We start from the raw sequence: 27173 nt of genomic DNA, 5'->3' as shown, positions 1-27173 counted from the left end.
CTGGCACAGCAGAGGCAATGCTCCACACCCGCCCCTGCAGCCCCAACCAAGCTCCCCAGTGGCCAAATGACTGGAAAACCCACCTGGGGAAAGGGCTCAGGATGGCTAAGGAGTAGATAAAGCTGAACTTGAGGTGAGCACAGGTCTTGACCCTATCTCCTTTTGGAGTTTTCATCAAAAGAAACACCTCTGGTAGCTATATGTGTCCTCTTTTCTATATTTTCTTGCTTTCTTCAATTCTCTCCTGTTGGAATTCATGAATAATTTAAAATTGAATGGGCCTAAAGTTTGCAAAGTTGAATGGGCCAATTGAATTCTCTGAGGTGTTTTATGTTTAGTGTGTGCTACTCTAAACCTTCAGTCAGTTCTTTGATTTTCTAAATTTGCCATTTGGTTGTTTTCACCTCTTGAGAGTATCTTGTCAGTATTTCTCCTGTGCATCTAAAGCAGAGCACATCAACAACCACCAGCCCTTTTAGAGCCTTGTCAGGTGACTTTTTTGGGGCCTTACAGTGGGGGGAACCAGCCAAAAGACAGAGCTGCTGCCTCCTTCTTCACCAAGGGACTGATCTGTGCCAGCAGCTTTGCTCTGCCAGGTCTGGCTTAGACTTGCAGAATTAAGACAAGGTTGGCCAAGCCTGTTTCTATCCTGGGACTGCAATCAGCACCAAACAGGAGACAACACCAGCATCCATTTATTCTGTCTTTATTCACTGGGGAGAGGAGGCCAGTATTTTACCTTGTCTTCTGTATGGGCCCTGAGAAGCCTCACCAGTTCTGCAGAGCTTTGGTCCCTCTTACCTACACAGAATCAGCCCTTGGTCGTGGCAAAGCTGACGTGCCTGGAGGAGTTTTGGTACACAGGGAGAGGGATACAAGGAATGAGTCTGCCCCAGCAGCAGTCACTGGGGGAAGGTGTTTCCTTTCTTGTTCTCTCCAGGATCAAAGCTTGTCCCAGCTCACATCAGCCTGGAGAGCAATGGAGCATGGTCCACTAAACTGTTAACCACAGAGCAAAGCCAATGCTCTGGAAAGAGTGAAAGAACCATGAGGGAGCAAGGCTAAGGGTCTCTGCTCCAAGCTTTGTGGGATGCCTGTGAAATTTTGGGTTTGACAGGGCAAGTCAGGCTTAGCAGCACTGGCAGATGGATCTTTGCTGGCCACCATCCCACCAAACCCCCTCCACTGTCTCCCACCAAGCCCCTGACCCACCTTGCAGGGGGATTCTCCAGGCATCCCTAAATCTGCAGTACACCCCACCAGCCCCTCTGGACGTGGCTGTTGTAGCACCACCAGGTTAGGCAAGACTAACTCTCACCCTGGGCAAGGGAGGGCACTGCCTGGGCAGCCCTTGGGACAACAGACTGCAGGGACAGTGTCCTCCCCCAGGACAGTGAAAGGCACACAGGCAGGCTCTGCAAACAGGGAGCAGAGGACTGCTTGGCACCCAGTTTCACACTGCCCAGATGGGATTTGTGGATGGTCCCACATGGGGATGCAAGGCAGCCCAGGGACCGCTACACACTGCTGAGCCCTCAGCTCAGCAGCTGCCTTTGATCAGCCATTGCCCCTTTCTTTCAGAAGAGGCTGGTTGTCCCTTAACCATACCTCATAAACCCCAGAATCCCCCACACAAGAGCAAAACCCATGCAGGTGAGGAATGAGACACACCTCTGACCTGCAAGCCAACCTCCAGGCAGGTCAGCCCAGGGTGAACCAACAGTGCCACCAAGCTCCAGGGGGGCTGAAGGTATCCACGTGCTGCCCCCACAAGCCAGGCACTGAGACTGCTCAAAAGGCTGTGTTTATATGGCCACATACCCAGCAGGTCCTCACTGCAGGGTGTGGCAGCAGCCCCACATCTGTGGTGGGAAGGGGTGTCAGGCACAGAACGGGATGCTGTTGAAAAGCTGGGACTTGGAGCTGCAGAGAGACAGGGAGAGATACAACCCATCATTCTCCCAGCTGCCAGAAGCAGTGTGCAGCACCTGCCAGCTAGAACCAGACTGCTTGAACAGCAATGGCAGGAAAAGACAAACCCAACCAGGTGTGACACTCAGGCCACACTCTGTTGAAAGGCTGAGACTTGGAGCTGCAGAGAGACAGGGGGAGATCATTCCCCATCATTCTCCCTGAAGCAGTGTGCAGCACCTGCCAGCCAGAACCAGGCTGCCTGGACTTGAACAGCAATGGTAGGAAGAGACAAACCCAAGCCAGGTGTGACACTCAGGCCACACTCTGTTGAAAGGGTGAGACTTGGGGCTGCAGAGACAGGGGGAGATCATTCCCCATCATTCTCCCAGCTGCCAGAAGCAGGCTGCTTGCCCCTGAACAGCAATGGTAGGAACAGACAAACCCAACCCAGGTGTAACACTCAGCCTGCCCTGGATGGACCACCACGGTTCTGCCTTCCTTACCGAGTTTGAGGTGAAGTTCCTGACACCAACACCTCCTAGAATCCCCTTTTCCCCACTCCCTCCCAGCAACACTGAGCCTGGCAAATACCTGACAGCAATTAATTTTACGTTATTCTGCATTTACGCAAAAATAGAGCAATTCTATATTTATAGAGGTTTATAGCCGGATCCGTGCTGGAGGAGTTATGGAGCAAGGCCGGGAGCTGAGGGTGGTCCGGGCTCCCGAGCAACCGGCGGCTTCTCGTTGGGCAACTCCAACATACAAAATTAAAGGCATTCGTCTCCGTCTGGTTTCTTAAATAGATAAGGGGGGAACGAGTGGACAGTATGTACAGAGGGGCCGTGCCGGCCTCGGCTCTGCCCGGGTCAGTGGGGCCGGCTGCTGGACTCTGAGGGCTGCCGCTGGCGCGGGGGAGTGTAGCCATTCAGGTACCCGTTGCTCTGGCGTTTGCTGAGTCCTCCGTTAAGAATGTCCTGGATGTGCTGCACTATCAGGTTTATGGCCACTGTGAGCAAAAGGGGGAGAGAGAGTGTTAGGATGGATGCAAAGATCAAGCAGAGCTGAGGTAGGGTTGTGGCCCTGCTGTCCCTCCCAGTGTTGTCCCCTCCTATTCCCCCCCAGGACTGATCCCTCTGCCACTCAAGCCAGGACAGTCAGGCTGAATCCAGCCAGAGCACTCAGGCTGAATCCAGACAGGGTGGTGGGGCTGATTCCAGTCAGGATGGTCAGGCTGAATCCAGCCAGCATAGTCAGGGTGATTCCAGCTAGGATGCCCAGGCTGCTCCCAGCCAGCATGGTCAGGCTGAATCCAGCCAGAGCACTCAGGCTGCATCCAGCCAGGGTGGTCGGGCTGATCCCAGTCAGGATGTCCAGGCCAAATTCAGTCAGAGTGGTCAGGAACTCAGGCTGACCCCAGCAAGGACACCCAGGCTGACTCCAGCCAGGACACTCAGGCTGAATCCAGCCAGGATAGTCAGGGTGATTCCAGCCAGGATGCCCAGGCTGACCCCAACCAGAACACTCAGGCTGACCCCAGCAAGGACACCCAGGCTGAATCCAGCCAGGATGCCCAGGATGATTCCAGCCAGTGTGGTCAGGCTGACCACAGCCAGGATGCCCAGGATGATTCCAGCCAGTGTGGTCAGGCTGACCACAGCCAGGATGCCCAGGATGATTCCAGCCAGGGTGGTCAGGCTGACCCCATGCAGGACACTCAGGCTGACCCCAACCTGGCTGACCCAGATGCACATTGCCTTTTGTGGGATGAACCAAGAGCTAGCCTGGAGGCATTAGAGAAACACAAACTCCCAGTCAATAATGCTGCAAGCAGGAGCAAAGGGAACAGGCTCATCTTGGCACACCTGTGGTAGCAGCACTCTCTTGGCAGTGCTGCTCTCAGGCAGTGGCCTGAGTCCCCTCTGGGACAGCTCCAACCTAACTCCACTGCAACAGCAACAGCCCAAGTCTGGCTGCCAGGGCAGAGCAGCAGGGCCTGGTGCTTACCTTCATTATCTGCTCCTCTGGGAATGATCACATCAGCGTATTTCTTGGTCTGGGAGGAGAGAGAGCATTTTGTTACAGGGAAAAAGTGGAGAGACAGTGGGCTGGGGCATTGTCCCTGCTCCTTGGGGCAGCTCCTTGCCCTCCCCAGACCCTCTGGGAGAGATGTCATTGCTGATAATACATTTTGGATGCTCTTATTTGTGTTCTGCTCTACGTTTCAAGGGCCATGCTTTGTGCCCTGACTCCATTTTCATGAGCTCATACAGAAGCCAGTAAGAGGCACCCTGAACAAAACCTGCAATTAAGAAGCCTCATAATCACAGGACTCCAGCAGCTGATGCTCTTGGGAACACCATTCCTCCTGAATCCACCCAAGACTTGCTCCAAGAGCACGAGCTGGCATGGCTGGGCACAGCCATGAGATCTGCCTGGGAAGGGGGGAGAATTCTCCACCACACCACTTGCAGAGGTGTGATTCAGGACACCAGTCCTGACCTAGATTCCCCTGCAGGTGCCAGTCTCAGTCTCCTCCTCATTTGTGGCAGTTTTACAGCTGACAGCCAAGCCCCACCAAGCCAGCTGGGCTGATGGGTGACACCTGACACCTCCAAGTGCTTCCAGACATATCAAAAACCACCAGGATATGCTGGACCATTTCAGTACTGGACCACTTGGCTCAGAGCTGCTTTAGGAGTCAAATAACAGCAGCAGTGGGTGCTGAGCCAACACCAGGTTGGAAGTAAGAGCAGACCACTGCAAAGCTGTGGGTAGAAACAAGGCAGTTCTGTGCCCTCCTCGTTTCACACTTCATTCTCCTACAGACTCTTCATCAGAAAAGCCTGATGCAGCATCTGCTGCTCTGAAAAACTGTGGATTTAGAAGAGGAGACTTGCAAGCTGGACCTGCCTCTCAGGAAAAGCCTTTCTGGGCTTTGGAATTGGTCCCCAGAGCCACAGCTGAGTGAAACTGGAAAAAGGGAGCCGTGCAAGAGCCAGGAAAAGATCTTGCAGCACAGGATCAGCCCCTCTAAAGGTAAGGGGCAGAGCTGACCAGACAGACAGGCATAGGGATGCTCCCAAGGTGGGAGGCACAGTTTAATTCCTGCCTGTGGTGCTGGCCAGCAGTTCCCAGGTTTCAGGACTCTGCTTGCTCACTTCCTCCAGAACTAAAAAATAATCCTCATATAAAAATATAAAAATCTTCATTACCACATCTGCCTGAGAAGCGTTGAGAAGCAAGGCACAGGCTGCTCTCCATGAGAGCCAGGAAAGGTGTACAATGGCTGATCTGCAAACATGTTATTTCCGTGCAATCCTGCAGTAAATTCCCCCACACAGTCCCTGCCTGCCAGGCAGCCTTGGCTCTGTTATCAGCTCCCAAAGGAGTTTCCTTTCTCCAGACAGGCCTTGTCCCCCTGGCCACTCAACAGCCACATCCCACTGCACAGGCAGAAGAAGAAGCTGCCCTGCTCTCCCAAGCACGAAGGCAGCAACACTGCAGGGTGAAAAGGGCAGGCAGCACAGCCCAAAAGAGGAGGCAGACAGAGCAAACACTGCCTGGGGGCAGAGACCTCCCATTCCCCAGCTAAATACAGCCAAGGATCCTCCCTGCCAGGCTGAGCTGCCCAGAGGTTTGTCAGCCCTTGCCCAGGGAGGGATTCCTCTAGCCATGCTGCCTTCCCAAAGGGAAGGGTGATCTCACCGGGAAGGCAGTGGCTGTATAAACAGCCCCCATCACAGCCTGCCCTGGCTGCAGAGAGGGAGGAAGGCACAGGGGGCAGATCTGAGCCCTGGGCAGACACGAAGTGCTCCTGTTGCAGCACTCTCATGGGTGCACTCCCCTGACTCACCGGCAGGCAGAACTCCTCGAAGGCAGGCTTAACAAAGGTGATGTACTGAGACAGGATCTGCTCCAGGTCCCTGCCTCGCTCGCTGATGTCTCGGAGCACTGAGGGGAAGGTGGAAGGCACAGTCAGGAGCTGAGGCACAACTCTCTCCACCCCCTTTCCCTTCAATAAGTACAGCCTTTGGATATTTTCCCTGAGGTCTCTGTTCCTGCAAGCTGCTGTCCATGTGTCTGAGCACATCCCAGCCCAGCTCCATGCTTTTAACCTCCTTCCAAGTCTTCCTGTGAGCCAAGGGCTGCCTGACCTGGCCAAGGGCTTTTCTTGGCCCCCTTCTCGGCTCTGCATGCACATTCCAGCTATAACCAGTGCCAGCCCAGTCCTGAGTGCTCCCAGCCTCAGCCTTGCCTCTCTCCCGTCACTCTGTCTTGCCTGTCTCTGCCATCCCAGTGCAGAGGTGCCCAAAAAGTAGAAAATCAGTGGGGTTCAGCCACACACACGTTAGGGCACCGTTTAACTCAAATCTGCAGAGGTGGGGAGGGTAAAACTCACCCACCTGCACAGCTCTGCCAGGCTCCTTGTGCTGTCCCCAGCTAGGAGGAGAAGCAGAGGTGAGGGGGTCAGCTCAGGAGGAAGCCCAAAGGCAGGAGAGCAAACTGGCCTCCTGCTTGTTCTGCCACTCAGGCCTTCCACCCTGCTTGCATGAGCTTTGGGCCAGTGCCATCTCCAGTCTGACACCACTTCAGTGTGGACAAGTGGCCCGGTTCAGCAGGAATTCAATCCTCAGGGAAGAGCCAAAGCAGCCCTGTGGCTGAGCAGACAGCTCTTGGCTGTCCCCAGGGGGCTGCTGGCTTTCCCCCAGCATGTGAGTGCCTGGCACTGGCTTTGGAATGAGCCTTCCCTCGTGTCCCAGGCAGAGCCAAGGCACAGCACTGCCCTGCCAGCCTGCCTGACCTGCTGGGCAGCACTGCCTGTGTGCTCTCAGGGCCAGGACACTGCTCTGGCACTGCCCCCATGGCTCTGTTTGTCCTTGGCCAGCAGCTTCACAGTGTGGCCTTTCACAGCCCTGCAGGGGGAAGTGATGGGGGGAAAGGGCTGGCAGCAGGATGGGAACCAGCAGCAGCTTCTCCAGAGAGCAGGAGCGAGCCCCATCTTGAACAACACAGAAAAAGAGGCAGGGAAAATATATCATTCTTGTTTCCCAGCTCCCACACCTTATTTGCTGGGGTGCACGAGGCCTGTGAGCTGGGCAGGGACTGGTCCTGACAAAGCAAAGCTCTCCTGCCTCTTCCCAGGGCAGGATAATCACCCCACACACAAACACAGGTCAAACACCTGCTGCTGTACCTGGCCCCAAAGCAGCAGGTCCCAGGTAAAACCACACACCCTATCCTGAGGGATTGCTGGCAGGGCAGGCAAACATCCCAAGGACAGATTGGCACCTCTCTGAAGCCAGCAGGTCCAAACTCAAACTGGACCCAAAACATGCATGTGACCTGGTTTCTTTTTTAGGGAAACTGGCCAAGGACAGGGCAGTGAGGGAGCTTAGCCATAATGAGGTCCCTGAGCCCCATGGATCCCTGTCTGAGGCACCTGGCAGAGCTTGCCCCTTGCACTCTGCTAGCAGAACTTCTGAGGTGGGCACAGTGTGAGCTGCACACACTGAACCCCAGCACTGCTGATTAAGTGAGCTGTCAGCTGCACTTCCAGGAACCTCACCTCCTGCTGCTGCCCAGCTGAAAACCCAACTCTGCAACCCTTTAGGGCTTCTGGGACACAAAGATGACTCAGGGCCACATCACAACACAAGATCCCAACTTTGGCAATGAGTTGCCTCCAGCCACGTTCCAGGGACATGATTATACCTTTGGCACCTCTCACACAGGCTCTCCTTTCCCAGAAATGACAGGCAGACATGCAGTAAACAGATTTGATGCTGCAGTGGTCCTACCAACTGCTGATGGCAGGGAAATGGGCAGATTCCTAGCAGGAGAACAATGAGCTGCAGTAACCAGGAGACAGCAGCACCTCCATCAGCAAAGTTGCCCTTTTGCAAGTGGTTGATGGTGGGTGGGAGAAGTACAAGGCTCACAAGAGCAGTGTGAGCACAGCAGTGACCCCACAACTCCACACTACACACCACCTTCCCCTGTCCTGAATGACCACTAGGACAGATGGAGCCCAAAGTCAGGGGCTAAATAAATTCAGTGGACACTCAGATCTGTTACAGGGGCATTCCATAAAATAGGGGATTGATATTTGTGTGAAACACCAAAGGTGGGGAATGAGAATGGACTGGAGAGTGTGGGGCCTGAGCATGATTTAAGTGGTTTGGAATAAGGGCTGGAGAATGTGCTGGTTTTGGTGGGGATAGAGTTAAATTTCCTCACAGTGGCTGGTGTGGGGCTGTGTTTTGGATTTGTGCTGAAAACAGCGCAGATAACACAGGGATGTTTTTGTTATTGCTGAGCACTGCTCACACAGATCCAAGGCCTTTGCTGCTCCTCACCCCACCCCACAGTGGGGGAAGAGACACAGCTGGGACAGCTGACCCTGACTGACCCAAAGGATATCCCACATGATGATAGAAAGCTGGGGAAGAAGGAGGAAGGTGAGAGGAGACATTCAAAGTGATGGCACTTGTCTTCCCACATACCCATCACACACCATGGTGCCCTGCTTTCCTGGGGATGGCTGAACACCTGCCTGCCCACAGGAAGTGGTGACAAATTCCTCCTTTTGCTTGCCTTGTGGCTTTTGCTTTACTTCATAAACTGTCTTTGTCTCAGCCCACAACTTTTCTCACTCTTACCCTTCTGATTCTCCCCCCAGGGGAGGCTGAGCAGGGAGCTGTGTGGGGCTGAGCTGCTGGCTGGGGTCACTGTCACCACCACAGTGTCCTACCCTGTGGCTGGGTGTCGCCCTGAGCTCCTGCACAGCATTTTAAAGGATTAGGGCTCACATTTTGGGACCCTGCATATCTCACATCTCCCTGCAAGTGACTGTGCTGTCACCTCCCTGGGTGAGTCATGCAAGAACAGTGGGCAGGGTCAAGAGGGATTGCTAAAAAGAAGATGTTCATCAGTGCTGATGACATCCCAGCAGCTGAGGAGGCTCTGCATGTGTCTGACAGCAGGAGGGCAGGCAAGACCAGCTCCACTGCAGAGTGGAACACGCACACACACAGTCCCAGAGTGACGCACTGAGACGCGCTCCCCTCGTCACAGCGCAGAGCTCTGGCAGGGACTGCTCCTTTTCAGTCATCTTCTGCATCCCCAGGCACCCTGTGGAGCCTGTTAGAGCCAGCCAGGGGTAGCAATAGTTCAGACAGAAGTGAATTCTGCCCCAAGAGTCCCCAGATGGTTTTTCAGTCACCCGGGAGGTGCTGCATCAGTGACCCACCCCTCAAAGCTGCTTAGAAACAAAGGACATCTCAAGTCATGCAGGCCCTGCAGTGTGAGTGTCCCCCCCCATGTAGCTGGCACCCCACAGCCAAGCCAGCAGGACTGGGGAGTCCTGGAGAGGGACAATTTGGTTTCTAGGGCTCTTTGCCCCCAAAGCCACATCCCACACAGAGGCTCCACAAATGTACAACCGGACTCCCCATGTGCAGCATCCACGGTGGACACCATGGCCCAAATGCCCTCCTCAGAGCACACCCACAGCCCAGGTCCTGAGTGGATCTATCTGACTGAGCTGCCCAGATGCTCTGCTGTGCCCTCTCTTCCCTGCTGGCATCTGCTGACTGGCAGCAGCTGCTGTTCAGCTGCTGGCACCGGGCTGGTGCCACGGGGCCGTGCGAGGACACGGCACACTCAGCACTCATCAAAGGAGGAATCCCAGCCAAGGCAGCAAAAATCCCACTGAATCCCAAGAGACACACACAGAGCAAGCCACAAGCTGCCCTAGTGACACTCTGCACTGGGCAGGAAAAGCTCCACAGCTCTTCACAGCTTTGTGCCAGCTCTGCTCTGCTCACTGTCACTGCCTGTGTGCCCAGAGCAGTCAGGGGCATTGGTGTCCCTGCTCACTGTGTGCCCACAGCAGTTAGGGGCATTGGTGTCCCTGCTCCTGTCACCTGCCTGTGCCCAGAGCAGTCAGGGGCATTGATGTCCCTGCTCACTGTGTGCCCAGAGCAGTCAGGGGCATTGGTGTCCCTGCTCACTGTGTGCCCACAGCACTTAGGGGCATTTGTCCCTGCTCCTGTCACCTGCCTGTGTGCCCAGAGCAGTCAGGGGCATTGGTGTCCCTGCTCACTGTCACTGCCTGTGTCCCCAGAGAAATCAGGGGCATTTCTGTCCCTGCTCCTGCCCCCTGCCTGTGTGCCCAGAGCAGTCAGGGGCATTTCTGTCCCTGCTCACTGTCACTGCCTTTGTGCCCAGCTGCCCAGAGCAGTTAGGGACATTTCTCTCACTGTCACTGCCTGTGTGCCCAGAGCAGTCAGGGGGATTTCTGTCCCTGCTCACTGTCACTGCCTGTGTGCCCAGAGCAGTCAGGGGGATTTCTGTCCCTGCTCACTGTCACTGCCTGTGTCCCCAGAGCAGTCAGGGGGATTTCTGTACCCGCTCACCTCTGCGGGACAGGCGGGTGTCGGCGTCTGTGTCCACGAAGAGCTTCATGCGGAACAGGTCCCTCACCTCCTGGCTGTAGAAGGCCAGGATGCCCTCGAAGAGCACCACGTCAGCAGGGTACACTGTCACCGTCTCCTCTTTCCTGGCATGGAGAGCACAGTCAGACCCTGCTGTTGGGGGAGGCTGGCCAGCACAGAGAGAGGTGTGGGGGAACAGCTGTGCTCCTAAAGCACTGCTCCAACCCTGGGACACCACTGCTGCACCAAGGGGGCAGGAGAGGAGAGAGAGAGGAGGGAGAGAGGAGAGAGGAGGGAGAAAGGAGAGAGAGAGGAGAGAGGAGGGAGAGAGGAGAGAGAGAGAGAGGAGAGAGAGAGAGGAGAGGGCAGACCTACCCCTGGAGGGAATCCAAGGCATACGTATGCTTCCTGGAAGGATAAATGGCAAAGCAGGAAGCACACCAGCCCTTCTCCCCCTACCTGGGCCAGCTGCTGCTCACAAGGGTTATGTGCCAAGCTAAAAAGCCCAGGGAACCTGCATGGCCAGCTCTGCTTCCCTGGGGAGCAGGCAGCACTTCTCTGACAGCACAGTGATTTTGTGGGAAGCACAGCAGAGCAACGCCATCCACGACCAACACGGGCATGCAAAAACAAGCTGAACACAGGCAAGGGGAGTGGTACAGGAGCAGGAATTGTTGTCCTCCTCCTTTCCTGGCACTGCCAGGGTGTTTGAGGCTGGAGTGCTTGTTAAAGCTGCAAACACTGAGTTTGTGTGGAGAGGACCATGGATGGGGAAGAAAAGGGAGGTCATTAACCACCCAGCGCTGATGCCTGGATGTTGCTGGATGGTTACACAGCTTTCCAGACCCTCTGCCTGAGATGCTCTAACCCAGGGCTGGAAGAGTTAGGATGGGAACTTTGTGCTGGCACTTAGGCACCCAAGCAGAGGGCAGGAGTTTGGGCAGGGCAGGGCTGCCACAGGACATTAGCAGAGGCACAGCAAGGCAGGAGCAGCAGTTAGACCTGGAGTGGGAGACAAAGTCATAGACAGGAATCTGGACCGTCTTCCCTTCTGTGATCTCTTTGAGCGTTTTCACGATCAGCTCGTTGTCAAAGGCATCTGAGGAGACAGGAAACGTTACCCGAGGCAGCTCTGCAACCTCTCCCACCCACCAGCTGCTGAGCTTTGCCCAAGCCAGAGTTGTTGGCACCTCACACTGGGGGACAGACAGACACACAGTGACGAAAGCCCTGCACCTCCCCAGGGACCAGGCAAGGCCACGGGGCTCTGTGGCTGTGCAGCAGCCTGGGATGTGGCCTGCAGAGATCAATACTGTCCTTGTGCAGCACTGCTGCCAGCCCAGGCACAGGAAGGCATCTCCTCCAGGGCTCCAGCCCTCAGACAGAGACTGCAGCAGTGTTTCCAGCAACACAGACAGGGCTCTGTTTGCTCAGGGCTCGCTGCCTCTGGCATTGTCCTCCTGGGGACCAAGGGACAGCAGCTCTGGAATTTCCCCACCGAGCCCAGAGATGGTTCAAAGAGCCCCTGTTGTGGTAACAGGGCAGGTCCCCTCACTGGAAGGGTTTGCAGAGCAGCTGCACAGCTGGTTCCCTCCTTGAGGGAGGGACAGGGAGCTGCTGGCTCCAGGGACTCTGCCAGCCCAGATCTCTCTAGGCCTGACTCAGCTGCACCAAAACCCAATCTGTTCCTTTGCTGCCTGCTCTAGGTGAAGGGTATTGGAACAATATCACCTTTAAGGTCCCCTCTAACCCAAACTATTCAATGATTCTACAATTCTATGAAAACCTTGTTCAAACTGGGGGATGTTTTTGCAGGAAGAACAGGGTCTTAAGGAGTTTGAGGGTTTATAACCTGCTCTTTCACATCCCAAACACTCCACCCCATTTCCTTCCTAAGAGAGATGGGGGGGATGACACACAGGTGGTCCCAGCCACAAGAGCTTGACTAAGGCATCCCATGAGGATTCAGAGCCCCAGTGTCCATGCAGGCTCTTTGCTGCTGCAGCTGAGGGTCCCACTCCATCCCTGCCCCCACAGTGCTGCTCTCCACTCACCTGGGTGGTCAAAATTGAACTGGCCTTTGAGTGCTTTGGATTTCTGCTCCGAGGTGAGCACCCTGTAGAAGCTGTCTTGGCTCACGATCACCACCTGCTTCTGGCGATAATCCACCTCGTTCTGCCCCAGCAGCTGCACAATCTTGGAGCACACTGAGGACTGCAAAAGGAATAGAGCAAAGGAGGCACATCAGCAGCAAGTTACATTTGAGCAGCACAGGGAGGACTGTGGTGGTATTCACAGGGGTCCCAGGATGAGGGAAGAGATGAGATCTTGACTCCATGTTTCAGAAGGCTGATTTATTGTTTTATAATATATGTTATATTATATTATGTTACATTATACTATATTATATATTATTATACTATATTATATATGATTATACTGTACTATATTATACTATACTATACTATATTAAAAGAAAATTATATACTAAAACTACACTAAAAGAATAGAAGAAAGGATTCCATCAGAAGACTAGCAAGGAATAGAATGATAATAAAATCTTGTGACTGACCAGAGAGTCCGAGACAGCCAGACTGTGATTGGCCATTAATTAAAAAAAGACAAGATGGACCAATCAAAGATGCACCTGTTGCATCCCACAGCAGCAGACAATTATTGGTTTTTATTTCCTCTGAGGCCTCTCAGCTTCTCAGGAGGAAAAAATCCTAACAAAAGGATTTTTCATAAAATGTGTCTGTGAGAGAGGATGTCTCCAGGTAACACCTCTGCCTGCTTGCTGCACCTCCAGCCAAGAGTCTGTGACTTTCCCAAAGCCACCGAGGCAGAAGTGCTCCAGAGGCATCACCATGGTACCCTTTAATGTGACAGCAGCACCAAGTTTGCTGCCTGCCACCCTCTCCTCCGCCCCTATAGCCTGCCCACAGCTCCTATTCTGGGCACAAGTGGCAGCAGAAAAACAGTTGGCTCCTGCCTGGGTTCAGCCACATGCCATGGGCACTTTCTCCTTCAGAAAGCAGTCTTGGCTCCCCCAGCTCTGCCCCATCCCAGAAACCCCACCACAGCACAAGAGAGAGCAAACAAAGCCCAGGATGGGAAGGTATGAGGAGGAGAGCCCACGGGACTTTATCAGGGATCTGTGCCACAGCTGCCAGGGCTGGGAGGAGCCAGCACATCCTGGTGCCTGCTGGCACGGGAGGCTGGGGCACTGCAGAGTCAGCAGCTGAGCAGCCACGTGGGCCTGGCTGCTGGCACGGGCAGCGGGAACCTGGCACTGCCCACGGAGCAGGCTGGGACAGGGCGGCTGGCACCGGCTCTGCTGGCACCAGGGCACGGCCACCACTGCCACAGCACACAGAGCACAGCTCGGGGGCAAGCCCAGAGCCTGCTGCAGTCCCTTCTCCTTAGTCACAGCAGTCCTTGGGGGTGACTACATTGCAGCCTGGCAGCCAGCACTGCCCCTGCCACTGAGAGCCACTGCCTCTGCCCCATGGCACCACTGCCCAGACAAAGCAGCTCCTGTGCCAGGGGGAACAGCTCCCACTCAAGCAATCACACTGTGCCCAGCTGAGCTGCTCCTGGCCCTGGTCACCACAAGGGTTGTGCTGAGCCCTGTGCCTTGCAAAGAGCAGAGTGCTTGCCCCAGCCTGCCAGAGGCTCTTTCCAGGCTCCTGCCTCCTGGATGGCTCAGCCATCTTCTCCATACCTGGCTGGAAACTTTGAGCTGAAGGCAGCACTGGTGAGAGGGAGCAGGGAGGGGAGTGCATGCCTGGCAGAGCTCACCCCAGCAGGCAGAGGGCAAGGCTGTTTGCCTGAGAAGTGGAAGATTCGACAGTACTCCCCTCTCCAGAGACCTTCTCTTCCCTCCAGGCCAGGCTGACCCGCCTTGGCTGTGGCCACTGGGCTGTGAGTCATGCCCAGCCTGGCTGGAGAGGCTCACTCAGCTCTGCTGCAGAGAGAACCAGCTCCAGCTCACCCACAGCAGTCTGGGCAGCCCTGGGCACCAGTTTGGGTTTTGGCACAGAGATGGGGTCTCCTGAGCATCCCACCTTCTTCTCCTGCCTCTCCAAGCCAGGCTGGCAGCCCTGCCCTGCAGCAAGCTGCTCCCACCCAGAACAAAGCCCTGCAAGTCCGTGCCAGTCACTTACCCTTGCACACAGGCAGGCAAAGCCAGAGCCTGCTCTCCTTTTCCTCTGTTTTCCCACTCCCCAAATCCTTCTCTGGCTGCTCTCCTTTTCCTCTGTTTTCCCACTCCCCAAATCCTTCTCTGATACAACTGTTTATCCAGCTGTATCCCATAGGTTCTGCAAAACTGGGGTGTGTTCAGTGCCTCTCTTCCACCTTTCCTGGCTGCTCACTGCCCCAGACACCACTGCCTGCCCATGCAGCAACAGGACACAAGCACAGCAGGGCTCAGCCTTGGCTACAGCTGCCCAGGACACCAAACTTCCCAGGCCCTCTGCCATCAGGAATAAACTGCCCTTCAGCACAGCCACCCAGAGAGATCCCCAGAGCCACAGGTTCCACGTGGATCTGCACCCCAAACTGCTTTTGCCAGCCCAGGGCAGGGAGCAGGACTCCTTTCCTTTGAATCAGTGAAAGCAGCACATGGATTTGCATTCACTCTCTCCCCTTGGACCTCAGCATGTGTACTGGCAATAAAATCATCACAAATGGTGTCAGTCTTCCTTCTGCCTTGTGCACACTACTCTCAGGTCTGTGGATTCTGGAAGGTGGAGAAGAGCCTCCACCAGCTCTGAAAATCACCCTGTAGCTCCACACCTCACAAATTGAGACACTGATAGTGAGAAAAGCCTAAATAGAATGCACCCCAAAGCAGCTGGAGACAGGAACACGTCCTCCCTCCACGTTCCAGACCAGGAACAGATTGGATCCCAGCTGCATTCACAATCCAGGGCTCAAGGGAAGATGGTGCCTCTTGGAAAAAGCAACCTGGCAGACACAGTGGACCCTTCCCTTGTCCCTGGTGGGCTCTGGAGAGATGGCAGGAGTGGTGGAGAAAGACAAGCAGGAGGACATCCTGCTCTCAGCACTGAGCTCAGTTTCAGCCTGGCTGAGCAGGGATGTCACCTGCTGGCTCTGGGAAGAGGAGGTGACACCTTGGACAATTGTCACCTTGGTGCTGCAGGTGTGGGCCAGGCCCTGCTCACATACTGCACCTGCATGTTCAGCTTGCCTCAGTCCACTCCAGGCTGGATTTAGCTCTCCTTTGTAGGGCCCTGAACCTCAGCAAGGTCCAAGAGAAGGTTTTTCCTTTTTTCACTATCATTTGTGGTAGGAACAACAATGTCTCATGAGGGGCAGTCCCTGATGCCAGTGTGAACAACTCCTACAGCTGGACATGCAGTTTTTCCCCTTGGCTGATAAACACTCACTTTTAAGGAGGAAGAAAAACCAGAAATATACAGTTTGGAAACTCCCCTACACAACAGGAACAGAAACTCACAGCCTCAGGAAATGTCCCCCCAAATAAATGAGATATTCCCTGCTTAAACCCTTTTCTCCCAAAGCTGCACAGCATACATGTGTGACTGTGAAAAGATCCATCAATAACTGGAAATGAGCACAGCCAGGTTTTGGAGAGACCCACAGATGCCCAGTAAAGCAAGAACAAAGCATGACTCCAAAGAACTGTGCCAGTGTGCCTCAGTCTGGAGGCAGGGGACACTTGCTGACAACAGGCACTTAGCAGCCACTTGAAGGGGCAGCCTGGGCTCAGATTCCTTCTTTTGCTGCTTCTCCCCGGGAAGAAGACAATTGTTTCTTCTCCAAAAAGCCCAGGAGTGCAGAGGATGCCTTGAGAAAGGTGACTTGATGCCAATACACAAGCTGGAGGGTTTGAAGCTCATCACTAGCCATGCCTTACATGACACAACTCATCTGCAGGACTCTGAGAGCTGTGCCAGAGCTTCTTGCTTCTGCTCAGCCCCTTTCCATACCCACCTCATCCATGCACACCTTGCCACGAGCCAAAGCTGGTGATTCAGCTGCAGCAAACTCCAGGCAACAGGATGCTGCTTTCTCAAGCAAAAGGAGAGAGCTTTCCCTCCTCCAGAACTTGGTTACAACTAAATATAGCCAGGCCCCAGCAGCCTTTGTGGTTGCCAAGCAGACCTTTCCCATGCAACTGAAGCAAGGGACCCTGGCTGCTGCCATGGGTCACAAAATCCTACACGCTGCAGGGAGGGGAACTCAGCTCCAGGCTGGAGCTGCACTCCCTCAGGCTCTGTGCTCGAGCTGCTCCCTGGGAAAGCTGTGCAAAGCAGCCCACACCTCCTGGAGAGGAAGGTATCAGCACAGCACCACGCCAGCCAGAGCTCCAAGAGGTTATTCCTGAGCAGGAGCAGCTGCAGCTCCCCTTGCAGGACTCCTCCCCTGAACCAAGCACACAAACAGGCAGTGTTCAAGGAAGAAGTACAGCTTTATTCTGCTAGGAAGATGCAGAGGGCACCTGGAGAAGAAATCCAACATATTTTCCCAAAAGGAGAGAGGTAGTACACAGGGGAAGAAACAGATGGGTGTTTGGAGGCCTACCTCTAACATTTATTTGGAATACATTAATTACATATTTAATTCACATTCACTCGTGGCCTATAGCCAGCTGCTCAGATATTCTTCAGGAGTTGACTAATTCCCTGACATTATTATGCAGATTATCCCACAATCCCTCCTGGGTAGCTCTGATCAGTGAATATCACTTCTGATAGGTGTTAAGGAGAAAGCTGATGGACAGTGCCACTGTCACCCACCAGGTGAAGGGGCCAGGACACAGCTGATGTCTCCAGCCCCAGGAGGGCAAGAACTGGCTGGCAGGAACTCCAAAGCCTTGTGCAGGTGGATATGCTAAAAGCCACATGCTGACAGCAGCCTGTCCATCCCCAAGGAACCCAGCACTGCAGAGGGATGCTCAAGGTCCCATTCCAGCTGCACAGAGGACCTCCCATTTTCCCAGGGACTCTAAATGAGACACCCAGCAAAAGTGACTTAGCCAGATCAAGTGATTCCAGCCCTAAAGAAACACTGGAGCTGCCAGATCCCTCAGGAGGAAGAAAAGGGTTGTGTCAAAAGTGTGGAAAGCAATGCACAGCCTCCTGCCACCACTGCAGGCTGCTGCTCATGAGGACAGTCCTCCCCAACAGAGCAATGCCCTTGGCCCAGAGCACAACCAGGAGGCAGGACAGACTGCAGCAGTCCCATCCCAGCAGGGAGAGGTTATCTCCAGGGATATCAGTGCCATAACGCCCTTCCTGCAGGATCTGATTGGGAGCTGGCTTGGCAGGAGCTGGCCATGGCTCTGCAGCTGCAGCAGCCTGCTTGGGGTGTCCTCATCACACCTCTGTGGATAAAACAGTCTCCAGTTTTGCGCTCTGACAGGATTTTCCCTCAGATCAAACATAAGGAACCATTGTCATTATTTGTTTAATTTCTCTGCTGTCCTCTGTAGCATGCTGCCCTTATCTCCTGCAGCACACGAGTTACAGATGTTGGCCTCTTCCTGAAGGTTATGGTGATTATAAACTACCAGGAAGCGTTTGGACTGGGATGACACACAGAACAGACAGCAAACTGGGAAGGGTCCCAGAGCATCCATCAAATGCCTGTGACTGCAGACAGCCAGCTCATGACCCACTCCATCCTTTCCAGCCCTAATGGGAGCATGCACATGTGGCAACACCAGGACTGGAAACTTAGTATTATTCCTGAACCAAAAGCCTGTCCCTCCACCCAGAGCACTCCCAGGCAGGTTCACCACCCTGCCTTTCCCTTTGTGAGGCACAGGCCAAGCAGAGCAGGAGGGGAATAGCCAGGTTTCTATTCACTCACCCTGGGACACTGTGCATGTGATCAGCAATCCAGGGCTGGAGCATAAACAGGCACACACAGAGGCTCTAAACACAGATTACATGCAGGGAGGAAAACAAGCCCTCTAACACAATCCCTCCCAATCCTCTGGTTTTAGGCACAGGATATTTTTCTCGAGCCCCTGCTGCAAACTCCATAGCCCAGAGCTGGCTGAGCCCACGGGACTGTGGTAAGCAGGCTCCATAATGAGCACATATTCCATCAGTAACAGGAAAGGGCTGACCCATCAAAACGCCCTGTGGATCAGTCTGATCAGGGCTGGCACACAACAACGTTCTGCTAGAAAGTTTGATGAGTCTCTAGCACACGTTGACACCAGTGTTTAACTAGTCAGACCTTGTGATGCAGGGCTCCTGCCAGCCACAAACCAACGTCACCAGGAAATGGTGCTGAACCGGCACAGGGCTGCTGCAATTCCTGTTAGTCCCCCTCCCGTGGGGGAGCCATTCCCGGATCTCCCCTGGCCTCCTGTGGCAGCCATCCGGGTGGTGACATTGTGCCAGTGACCCCAGGCTGTGTGGGGGACCTCTGCCCTTGGTGGGCTGAGTTGTCACAGAAGAGGCTCCACGAGGGATGGAGCTGCCCCTTGCAGCTCTGAGCACGCCTTCCCTGGGGGCCAACACTGCTGTGCCACCCTGGCAGGGCAATGCCAGCCTCCTGGCTGGCTCACTCCTGCAGCCTGAGCCAGCCCTGCCAGTGTGGTGGAGTCAGTGAAGAGCACACCTGGCTGATCACAAGGCTGTAATCTTGGTGCTCTGCAGGCTGGAAACTCTGAGGCTGCATGTTCAAACAGACATTGGGAACTTGACGTGCTAACTCAAGACCCAAATGATGTAACTACCTCCAAGGTGCAGTGGCACCCATGCTCAGCCCTCACTGCCATCTGAGCAATGAGCAGCCAACCAAAGCAATCTGTCATTTCTCACAAGCTCCTGTTGGAAGGCAGCAATCAGCACCTCACTTCACGTGGGGACAATTAATGCTTCAGCCTGAGCTCCAAGAGCTCTCCCCACCCCTGCAGCCACCCCAGCACCAGATGCTGCTGCTGGGAGCAAGCTGCTCCAGGCACTGCTGGCAGAGCTGCAAGGTCCCTAAGCTGAAGTGAGGACACAAAGAGCTTTAGGGGGTATCCCAGCAGTTCCCAGCTCATCTCAGCAGCCAGTTTGCTGAACTTTCCTCCAGCCTGCAGCCTGGCTGCCTGCCTTGTGCTCTGCAGAGTCCTTGCTGGTCAGGAATGTCCTGCAGGAGCTGCTGGCACAAAGGCCATGGGTGTAAGAGGGAACAAGAACTCCAGCAGAACACTTGAGAACAGACAGGGTGAAAGAAAATGTGACAACAAGCCTTGGGAATTGCTCTGAGGGAATGAGGCAGTTGCAGTGCTCTTCATGTTTGGAAGGATGGGGGTCTTAATGGCAAGTGATCTCCACCCCAGGAAAGCACAGACTGCACAGTGCTTGGGTTTCAGGGGACACCTCTTTTTTTTTTTTGTGAAGAGCCTGTCCCAGCTGAGCTGACTCAAATCAACCACTGTGGAGCTTGCACTGCCCTCACAGGGGCTGTGATATCCCAGACTGCTCAGGGCCTCTGCAGCTCCCCAGTTTTGCTCCCAGCACAGTCCAGCTTTCTTCCCAGAGGCAAAAACCAGGTTCTACCCTTATTTGAGCGGGCAAAGTTGCTCAAGCCACTTTTACTCACTAGGGAAAGAGCACTCAGCCTTTGAATTTGAGTTCTCACAGATTTAAGGAACACTATCCAAACAATCCCAGCTTTTTGGGAAGGATGGTTGTTTCCAACACCAACTTCCCCAGGGTACCACGGCACACAAGTCATGGCCAGCTACAAACACATCCCATCCTTGCACAGCCTGACCCTGCTGCTGCACCAAGAGGGATGGAGGGGACTGTGGAGCCTATTGTCCCGATGTCAAACCCAAAAGCAGCAGTGGGAGGAGCTGCAGGGGGCCTTGGAAGGCAAATTCCCTCCGTTATCTTCGGGCTGGTGTGCTGCCAAAGGGGTGTGTTGGGACAACAACCCGCAATTGGTGTCGAGGCCAGTCGGATGGATCTGTCACTTTCCCACTGGGAAAGGTGCCTGCTTCACTCCTGCTAGCACTCACTTTTCACCCACAGCCAGCACATCAGCACGGCAGCCCCTGGGCTGGATTTTGGCTGCAGGCAAGCCCTTAGCTAAGCAAACCTCATCAGCCCCATTGCTGCTTTCCCAGAGCGTGCTGCAGCACCCGGCACAGGCCACTGTCACCAGGCAGGTGAGGGACAGCCCCCACATCCCTGCGTTGCAGCCACACCAAATGTGAATCTGAGGAGCTGCGGGCACAAGTCATTTTTTTCCTGTTTCTTGGAGTTTTTTGCCAGTACATTTCTTGTGGCCTTTTCCCACCAACTTTGTAGCGATCTGCTGGACTCCCTTCAACAGGCAACACTGCACAGAGATTTTCAGCAGTCACTGGAGGGGGGGAAATCAAAGCTGAGAGACAGGAAAAGCCAGTTAGTACATCTCCCTTGCTAGAAAAGGACCATTTCCCTATTTTTTTCCTAAGGCAGCCTGCTGCTCTTGAGCATTTTCACTTTAAAGTCGAGCACCACTGTGGTGCATTGTACTGTAATCACTGCTTTTACCTTGTGGGCCTGAGACACCGTGTTCAGAGACATAACAGTTCAGCAGCGCCAGACGCGATGTTATTGGGACAACTACAGAGAGGCAGACCCACGCATCAGAGAACAGACAAACCCAGCGTGTTTGAGTCACCAGAGCTGTGCTGCAAGAACAATCCAGCTTTCCTTCCCACCGGAGGAGATTGCATCCTCTCTCTCACCATCCCTCCCCTGTTACAGCTGGATTTTTCCCCCTTGCAGCAGCAACAGCAGTCCAAAAATCAATAGGGAACTCGGAGACACATGCTTAAAACACTGGGCTGAGATACAACAGTTGGGTTGTGCCTTCAAGAGAAGGAGGGATGCCCCGGAGATCAGCCCGCAGATCCCAGGCTCATCCTTCTGAATATGCCAGCCCACATACAGTTTCCTCAGCAATAAATATTTCACAGGTATAGAGCTACTTCCAAATCTATTCATCCTTTCCTAAATACAGCTAGAACGTGCTGCCCTGCATACGAGTGCTGATGAGCTGCGGAGCTGCTTTTACCGCTCTTAAATAAGAAGGAAAAAAAAAAAAAAAAAAAAGGTATTTTCTTTTCCTATTAAGAAAGAAAGTGACCTAGCGAGGTAGCGAGGTTAAACAAATTCAGACGGGCACACTGCATGAAACAAGGAAAATAAAACGCTGAAAAGCTGCAAGGCTGCCGTGCACTGCAGTTTGGGTGTAGCAGCCTGCCGGCAACACCCGCATTGCCCCGGCGGGCGATGCCCCGGTCCGTGCCCGCAGCCCTCGGCCCGCTCCGCTCCCACCTGCCGCTGCCAAGGGCCAGCCCCTCCCGGCACGGCAGCCAGGAGGTCCTGCTGCCGCTGTGAGTCAGCATTTGCTGCAGAATCCCCGCTCCTGCCACCCTAAACTTGGGCAGAGAAGGGCACCCCCATGCACGACCGGCGGGGGTGGAAATTAAAGAATTGCATCGGCCCCGAGGTGCCCTGCGGGGCGGGCAGCGCCTGGGGTCGGTACGGGTGATGGGGAACGGGGGAAGCGCTGACTACAGGACCACAGAAGAGATTCTGAAGGGGAGGGAGATGCCGCCGCTGCCCCGGCCGAGCTGGGGCCACCCTTGCTCCGCACAGCGGCCCCCGGCTCTGCCCGCTGCCACAGAGGGACACAAGGTCCCAGCCGCAAAGAAGGAGCGAGTAAATCCCGCACCCACCCCGCACCCCCTCCACGTGTCCGCGGGGCTCCGTCCGCCGGCCGGGCAGAGGCCTCGGCGGCCGCGCTCCTTCCCCCGGACCGTCCTTCTCCGGGCAGCCGGCTCCATCCGCAGCCGCGGCCCCGGCTCCTCCATCAGCCCCAAGCCCGCGGCCGGGCCGCGGAGCAGCGCACGTGGCGGGGCGGCCGCTCGGAGCCGCCGCCGCTGCCATGTGGCCGCCGGCCCGGCCTGGCGGGCAGCTCCCCCGCCGACCCCCGCACCTTGCCGCTGGCCGTGCCGCCGCTGACCCCGATGAGGAAGGGCTCGCCGCCGCTGGGCTGCCCCTGCTCCTCCAGCCGCTGCTCGCTGTCCCCCGCCATCCTCCCCGGCTCACCGCCGCGCCTCCTCCGCCTTCGCTCAGCCGTGCGGGGCTGGATTTATCTGATGAGTCAAGGGCCTTCCTCCCCGCCTGGTTCACATCCCCGGCGCTGCGGCTCCTTGCCAGGTGCTGCCGCAGCTGCACATGCTCCGGCCCAGCCCGCCGGCGGGCGGCACTGCGGCCACATGGGCCCGCACCGCGCCGCCGCCCTCAGCCCGCCCGCCCGGCCGCGGACAAAAGCGGCGGGCCCCGCGCTGCTCCCGAACACCGTACTGCTCCTGAACCCGCTCCCTTCCTCTCTCCGGCCACTCCGCTTCACCCCACACCACGGTGGGCCCCGGCAGAACCTCCATTGTTTGTGTCCCACGCTGGCCAAGGAGGCCAAGGGCATCCTGGTTTGAATCAGCAATAGCGTGGTCACCAGGACCAGGGCAGTGACCGTGCCTCTGTGCTGGGCACTGCTGAGGTCGCATCTGGAAAACTGGATTCAGTTTTGGGCCCCTCACGACAAGAAAGAAAATGAGGGGCTGGAGTGTGTGTAGAGAAGGGAACAGAGATGGGGGAGGAAGGCCCGGGGGCTCAGCCTGGAGAAAAGGAGGCTCAGCAGGAGCTTTATTGCTCTGCACCTGAAAGGAGGTTGTGGCCAGGTGAGGGTCAGCACTTTTCCCCCGTGTAACAAGAGATAGGGCAAGAGGAAATATACTAAATTTTTTCCTAGGCTTGCGTGGGTAGGTTGGGTATTAGAAAAAATTTCTTCACCCAAAGGGTGGTCAGGCTTTGGAACAGAGTACCCAGAGAAATGGTGGAATAATCACCATTCCTGGAAATGTTCAAGAACCACACAGATGTGGCATTTGGGGACACTGTTTCATGGTGAACAATGCTGGGTCAATGGCTGGACTTGGTGATCTTGGAGGTCTTTCCCAACCATAACAACTTTCTGATTATCCCACCCCACCTGGGCCCTGGTCCTGCAAAGCATTCATAAATTATTATTATTATTAACAATTCAAATCTAGGAATAAAAGTTATGCTTATGTCTTTGGCAAATGGGATCCGTCTAGGAAGAGCCATGAGCGCTCTGGAGGCCAGGATTCAAAGTCAAAATGACCTCAACAAAATGGAAAAAGGATTGGAAATACGTAGGGTGCAAGTCCACGCAGACAAATGTGATATGATCCATGACAATGTGAGATAGGAGCCTGCTGGTTAGCCAGGCCTTTTACAGATAAAGATCTGGTGTAGAGTGGATCAAAGAATCAATTGGTGATGCCCTGTGAAGAAGGCAAACATCCCATTGGGGCATAGAAACATCCACAGGTGTCATGCTTAGAGAAAGGTGAGGCCTGGTGGGAACTCAGGAGCAGCCCAGGGTCTGGCTTTCTAGGACTGCAAAGAGAGACCTTCCCCATGTTTAGTCTGGGGAAGGTCTCTGCTGCAAACAACTATATAACTATTTAGAGCAATACAACATCTGCTGGGCTGTAAGGCTGTGTGGACATGATAACTGTTTCCAAATACATAAAAAAACTGCCACAAACAGAAAGGGAATAAGTTTCTTTTACCCTTAAGGACTAAAACAAAATGTTGCCAGCTGAACACTGCTGTTACAAGGACAATTCAGGCACATTTTCTAGGGTTGAAAATGGTTAAATCATAGAAAAGGTTGTTTAAGGAGACTAAGGACTTTAAAATCTGAGGACTAAAAAAAAATTAAAAAAGAAAAACCAGTAAACATGCTCCTGTATGGAAAGTGTTCAGTAGTGCTGATCCTGCTTTGGAGCAGGAGCAATGCCCCAAGGTTCCTCCCAGCCCTGTTCAGAGAGGATCAGAACTCTCAGTCAGGTTTCTAACTTCCCACTTCAACACAGCAAAGCAGATGTAGAGATGTTTCCAGACAGGTTCCATGTCCCCCATCCCACAGGATATGAGAGAGGATCTCCTCAGCAGCCCCATCACACAGGATGATGTCCCCCATCCCACAGGATGTGAGAGAGGATCCCCTCAGCAGCCCTGACCCCTCTGCCCACTGCTCCCCATTCCTCTCCAGCAGTGCCAGCATGGGAGACTGGCACAGCATGCAGCCCTGCCAGGGAAGGAAGTGCTATATATGGATGAGAACTTCCTGCAGGGATGAGTTCCCGTGGATTCCCATGGCCCCGGGCCAGTTTCCAAGCACTGGCCATGGGCACAGCTCCTGCACACCCCAGTGGGACCCAGGAGCTATTCACAGCTCTTCTTTCTTACCTCAACGCTGACACAGTTCTATGTGGATGGCAAAACCCCCTCAGGAGAGAGAGAACTCCAAGTTCTTGGGTTCTCCTCCTGCCTGCCATCACTGCTGCCCTGCTTGGGGACAGTGCTGTTTCAGACTGTGCTGCCCAGCTTGAGCTTTTCTGGAGGATGCCCATCATGGCATTTCAGCTCCAGGTGAAAATGGACTTGTCCTTCATGTGGCAGGAGCTGACACACACCTGCAGGGGAAGGAGAAGTAAATGCCTCTTGGAGGGGGTTGAGCTAAGGATACCCAAGGCTTATTTATACAGAGCACAAGGAGAACTTGAAAAGGTCAGGTTAATGGCTCTTTCAAAACCAGGCCAGGGCTGTGACCTAGAAGTGAACCAAATGCAAGTCCCAGTTAGTTTCAGATGGCACTTTTCCTCAAAACTGAGAATTTTACACACCCTTTTACTGGCTGCTGGTCACTAGCACACTGTGCAAAGCAACTGAACATTTGTTCAGTTTAAGCTTGGAGACCTCAGTATGTGAAACCTTCTGGGATTATGTGTCTCTCTAATCTGGTTTCAAGGTTGCCTCCATAAATATTACCACTTCTATATCTAGAATGTTTGTGGACTACACCAGCCCCTGACTCTTGAAACCAGAGCGATGTATTATGCAAATGCCTTTCTTTTTCTCATATCCCAGGCTGGTAGATCAAACCAGACTGCACCCAGCTCTCATCTGTCCTTTACACATTGATCAAAGCACAAGAATGCTGTTTTGAAAAGGAAATGCCATTGAGGGTAATGTGCTGTGTGTTGTCTGTAAAAAGGATCTGCTGATAAGGATCCCCGTGTGATTCAAAGTGACAGGATGAAATTACAAAGAGCCTGTTGTCACCTCTACCTCCAGTTCAAAGCATGGACCCTGCAGAGAAAAGAGGTTCATGGTTCACTGACCATCTCCTCCTGGCCTGCATCTGCCAAAAAAACCACACTCAGTATCAATAAGTGATACCATGTGAATAATTTCCCACAGCAGCATCTGAGAAACGATTTCAAAATACTGCTTTGATGCATCTCACAGCCAGGAAAGTCAGGGAGCTCTAAAGAGAGGGAGAGAGGGTAGAGGATGGCACACAGCACAGGGAACAGCATGAGGTGGCACAAAATAATATAGAATCACAGAATGCAGTGGGTTGGAAGGGGCCTTACAGCTTATCTCGTTCCAAGCCACCTTCCACTATCCCAGGGTGCTCCAAGCCCTGTCCAACCTGGCTTTGGCACTTCCAGGGATGTAGCAGCCACAGCTTCTCTGGACACCCTGTGCCAGGGCCTGCCCACCCTCACAGGGAAGAATTTCTTCTATATATCACAAATCCTTCTGCATCACCAGCTGTCAGCATTTTCCTGCTGCTCACCCCAAACAGAAACATCCACCCTCAGTTCCATCCCTGTCTCCCTGATGGCTCTGAGTCCCATTTTGCTGACATCCAGTTCTCAGGAGGTTCCCTGGACGTGGTGCTGGGACTTTTCCCACTTCCCTGTGACGTCTGACACAGCCACCTGCACACACACATGGCTCTCTGCTTTCCTTGTGTGCCTGTCCCCAGATTTGCAGAGGTTGTTTGCTGTCTGAGCTCACACCTCATTCGCTGTCTTCTCCTCTTTCTGCATGCTGTGTTTAATTTAAGGGTGGTAGATTTTTTCCTTTCCCTGTTTTTTACTCAGCTCTGCCCCTGTAATAATCTGTCACCAGCAGCAAACTCCTCTGTTACGTAAGGACAGGCACAAACCTGCCCTTCCCTGCTTGCCCTGTTTCCTTTTCTGTATTTCTGCTTTCTAGGTCTCCTCACCCCATTACAAACCCATGGGTTTGGTCTAGTTCTGCTGCTCCAGGTGTAATTGCTGGAGCCTCAATAAAAGTCAATTTGTCTGCCAAATCCTTGCTGCTGTTATTGCACTGGCCTCGTTAATGCACTGCATAGTGCCATCCCTTCCATGAATATTTTACACACACGAGCAATGGGAGATTTGAGTCCCTGTGAATCACAGAATGCTGTACTCCTCTGCTGGCTGTACAAGGGGCATGTGGGACAGCAACAGCACCTGGTAAAGGGCAGGCAGCAATATTCCTAAATATTTGATCCCAGAAAGTGCCTCCTGGTGAGATGCACTAACAGGCTGTTCACAGAATCCTAGAATGGTTTGGGTTGAAAGTGTGAAAAATGCGTATTTTATGATTGGCTTTTCTCACATATTCAAATGAATATTATATGTGTTATATTAGAAAGTGATGCTGTATTAATTTTTCAGTAGTGTGTTAAATAGAGTTTTAGGTTATAATGTTAAAATAGAAACATGCTATGTAAGATACTTTTTTTGAAGAAAGGACTCGGACTGAGATAGCAGCCACAGGACACCTGAATCTTTCAGAGAAAGAGAATTTATTGCTCCATTATCGGAAATGAACTTCTTCCTGCCTTGCTCAGCCATGATGACACCATTAG

The 27173-nt window shown here is 53.9% G+C and overlaps 1 protein-coding gene across 1 annotated transcript; it reads right to left on the bottom strand.

Moving 5' to 3' along the window:
* Positions 1-690: 690 nt before the first annotated feature.
* Positions 691-22573, bottom strand: UCK2 (uridine-cytidine kinase 2). The gene is made up of 7 exons (XM_059478736.1): positions 22344-22573; positions 12407-12566; positions 11355-11451; positions 10335-10477; positions 5771-5868; positions 3922-3970; positions 691-2923 (listed from the first exon to the last, which is right to left on the bottom strand). The coding sequence occupies exons 1-7, from the start codon at positions 22440-22442 to the stop codon at positions 2784-2786; spliced, it is 786 nt and encodes a 261-aa protein (XP_059334719.1). The 5' UTR covers positions 22443-22573; the 3' UTR covers positions 691-2783.
* Positions 22574-27173: the final 4600 nt, after the last annotated feature.

This window comes from Ammospiza nelsoni, chromosome 9, assembly GCF_027579445.1.
Source record: "Ammospiza nelsoni isolate bAmmNel1 chromosome 9, bAmmNel1.pri, whole genome shotgun sequence".
NCBI classification, from domain to species: Eukaryota; Metazoa; Chordata; class Aves; order Passeriformes; family Passerellidae; genus Ammospiza; species Ammospiza nelsoni.
Note: the sequence above shows the minus strand (reverse complement) of the source record. Positions and strands in the feature narration are given on the sequence as shown.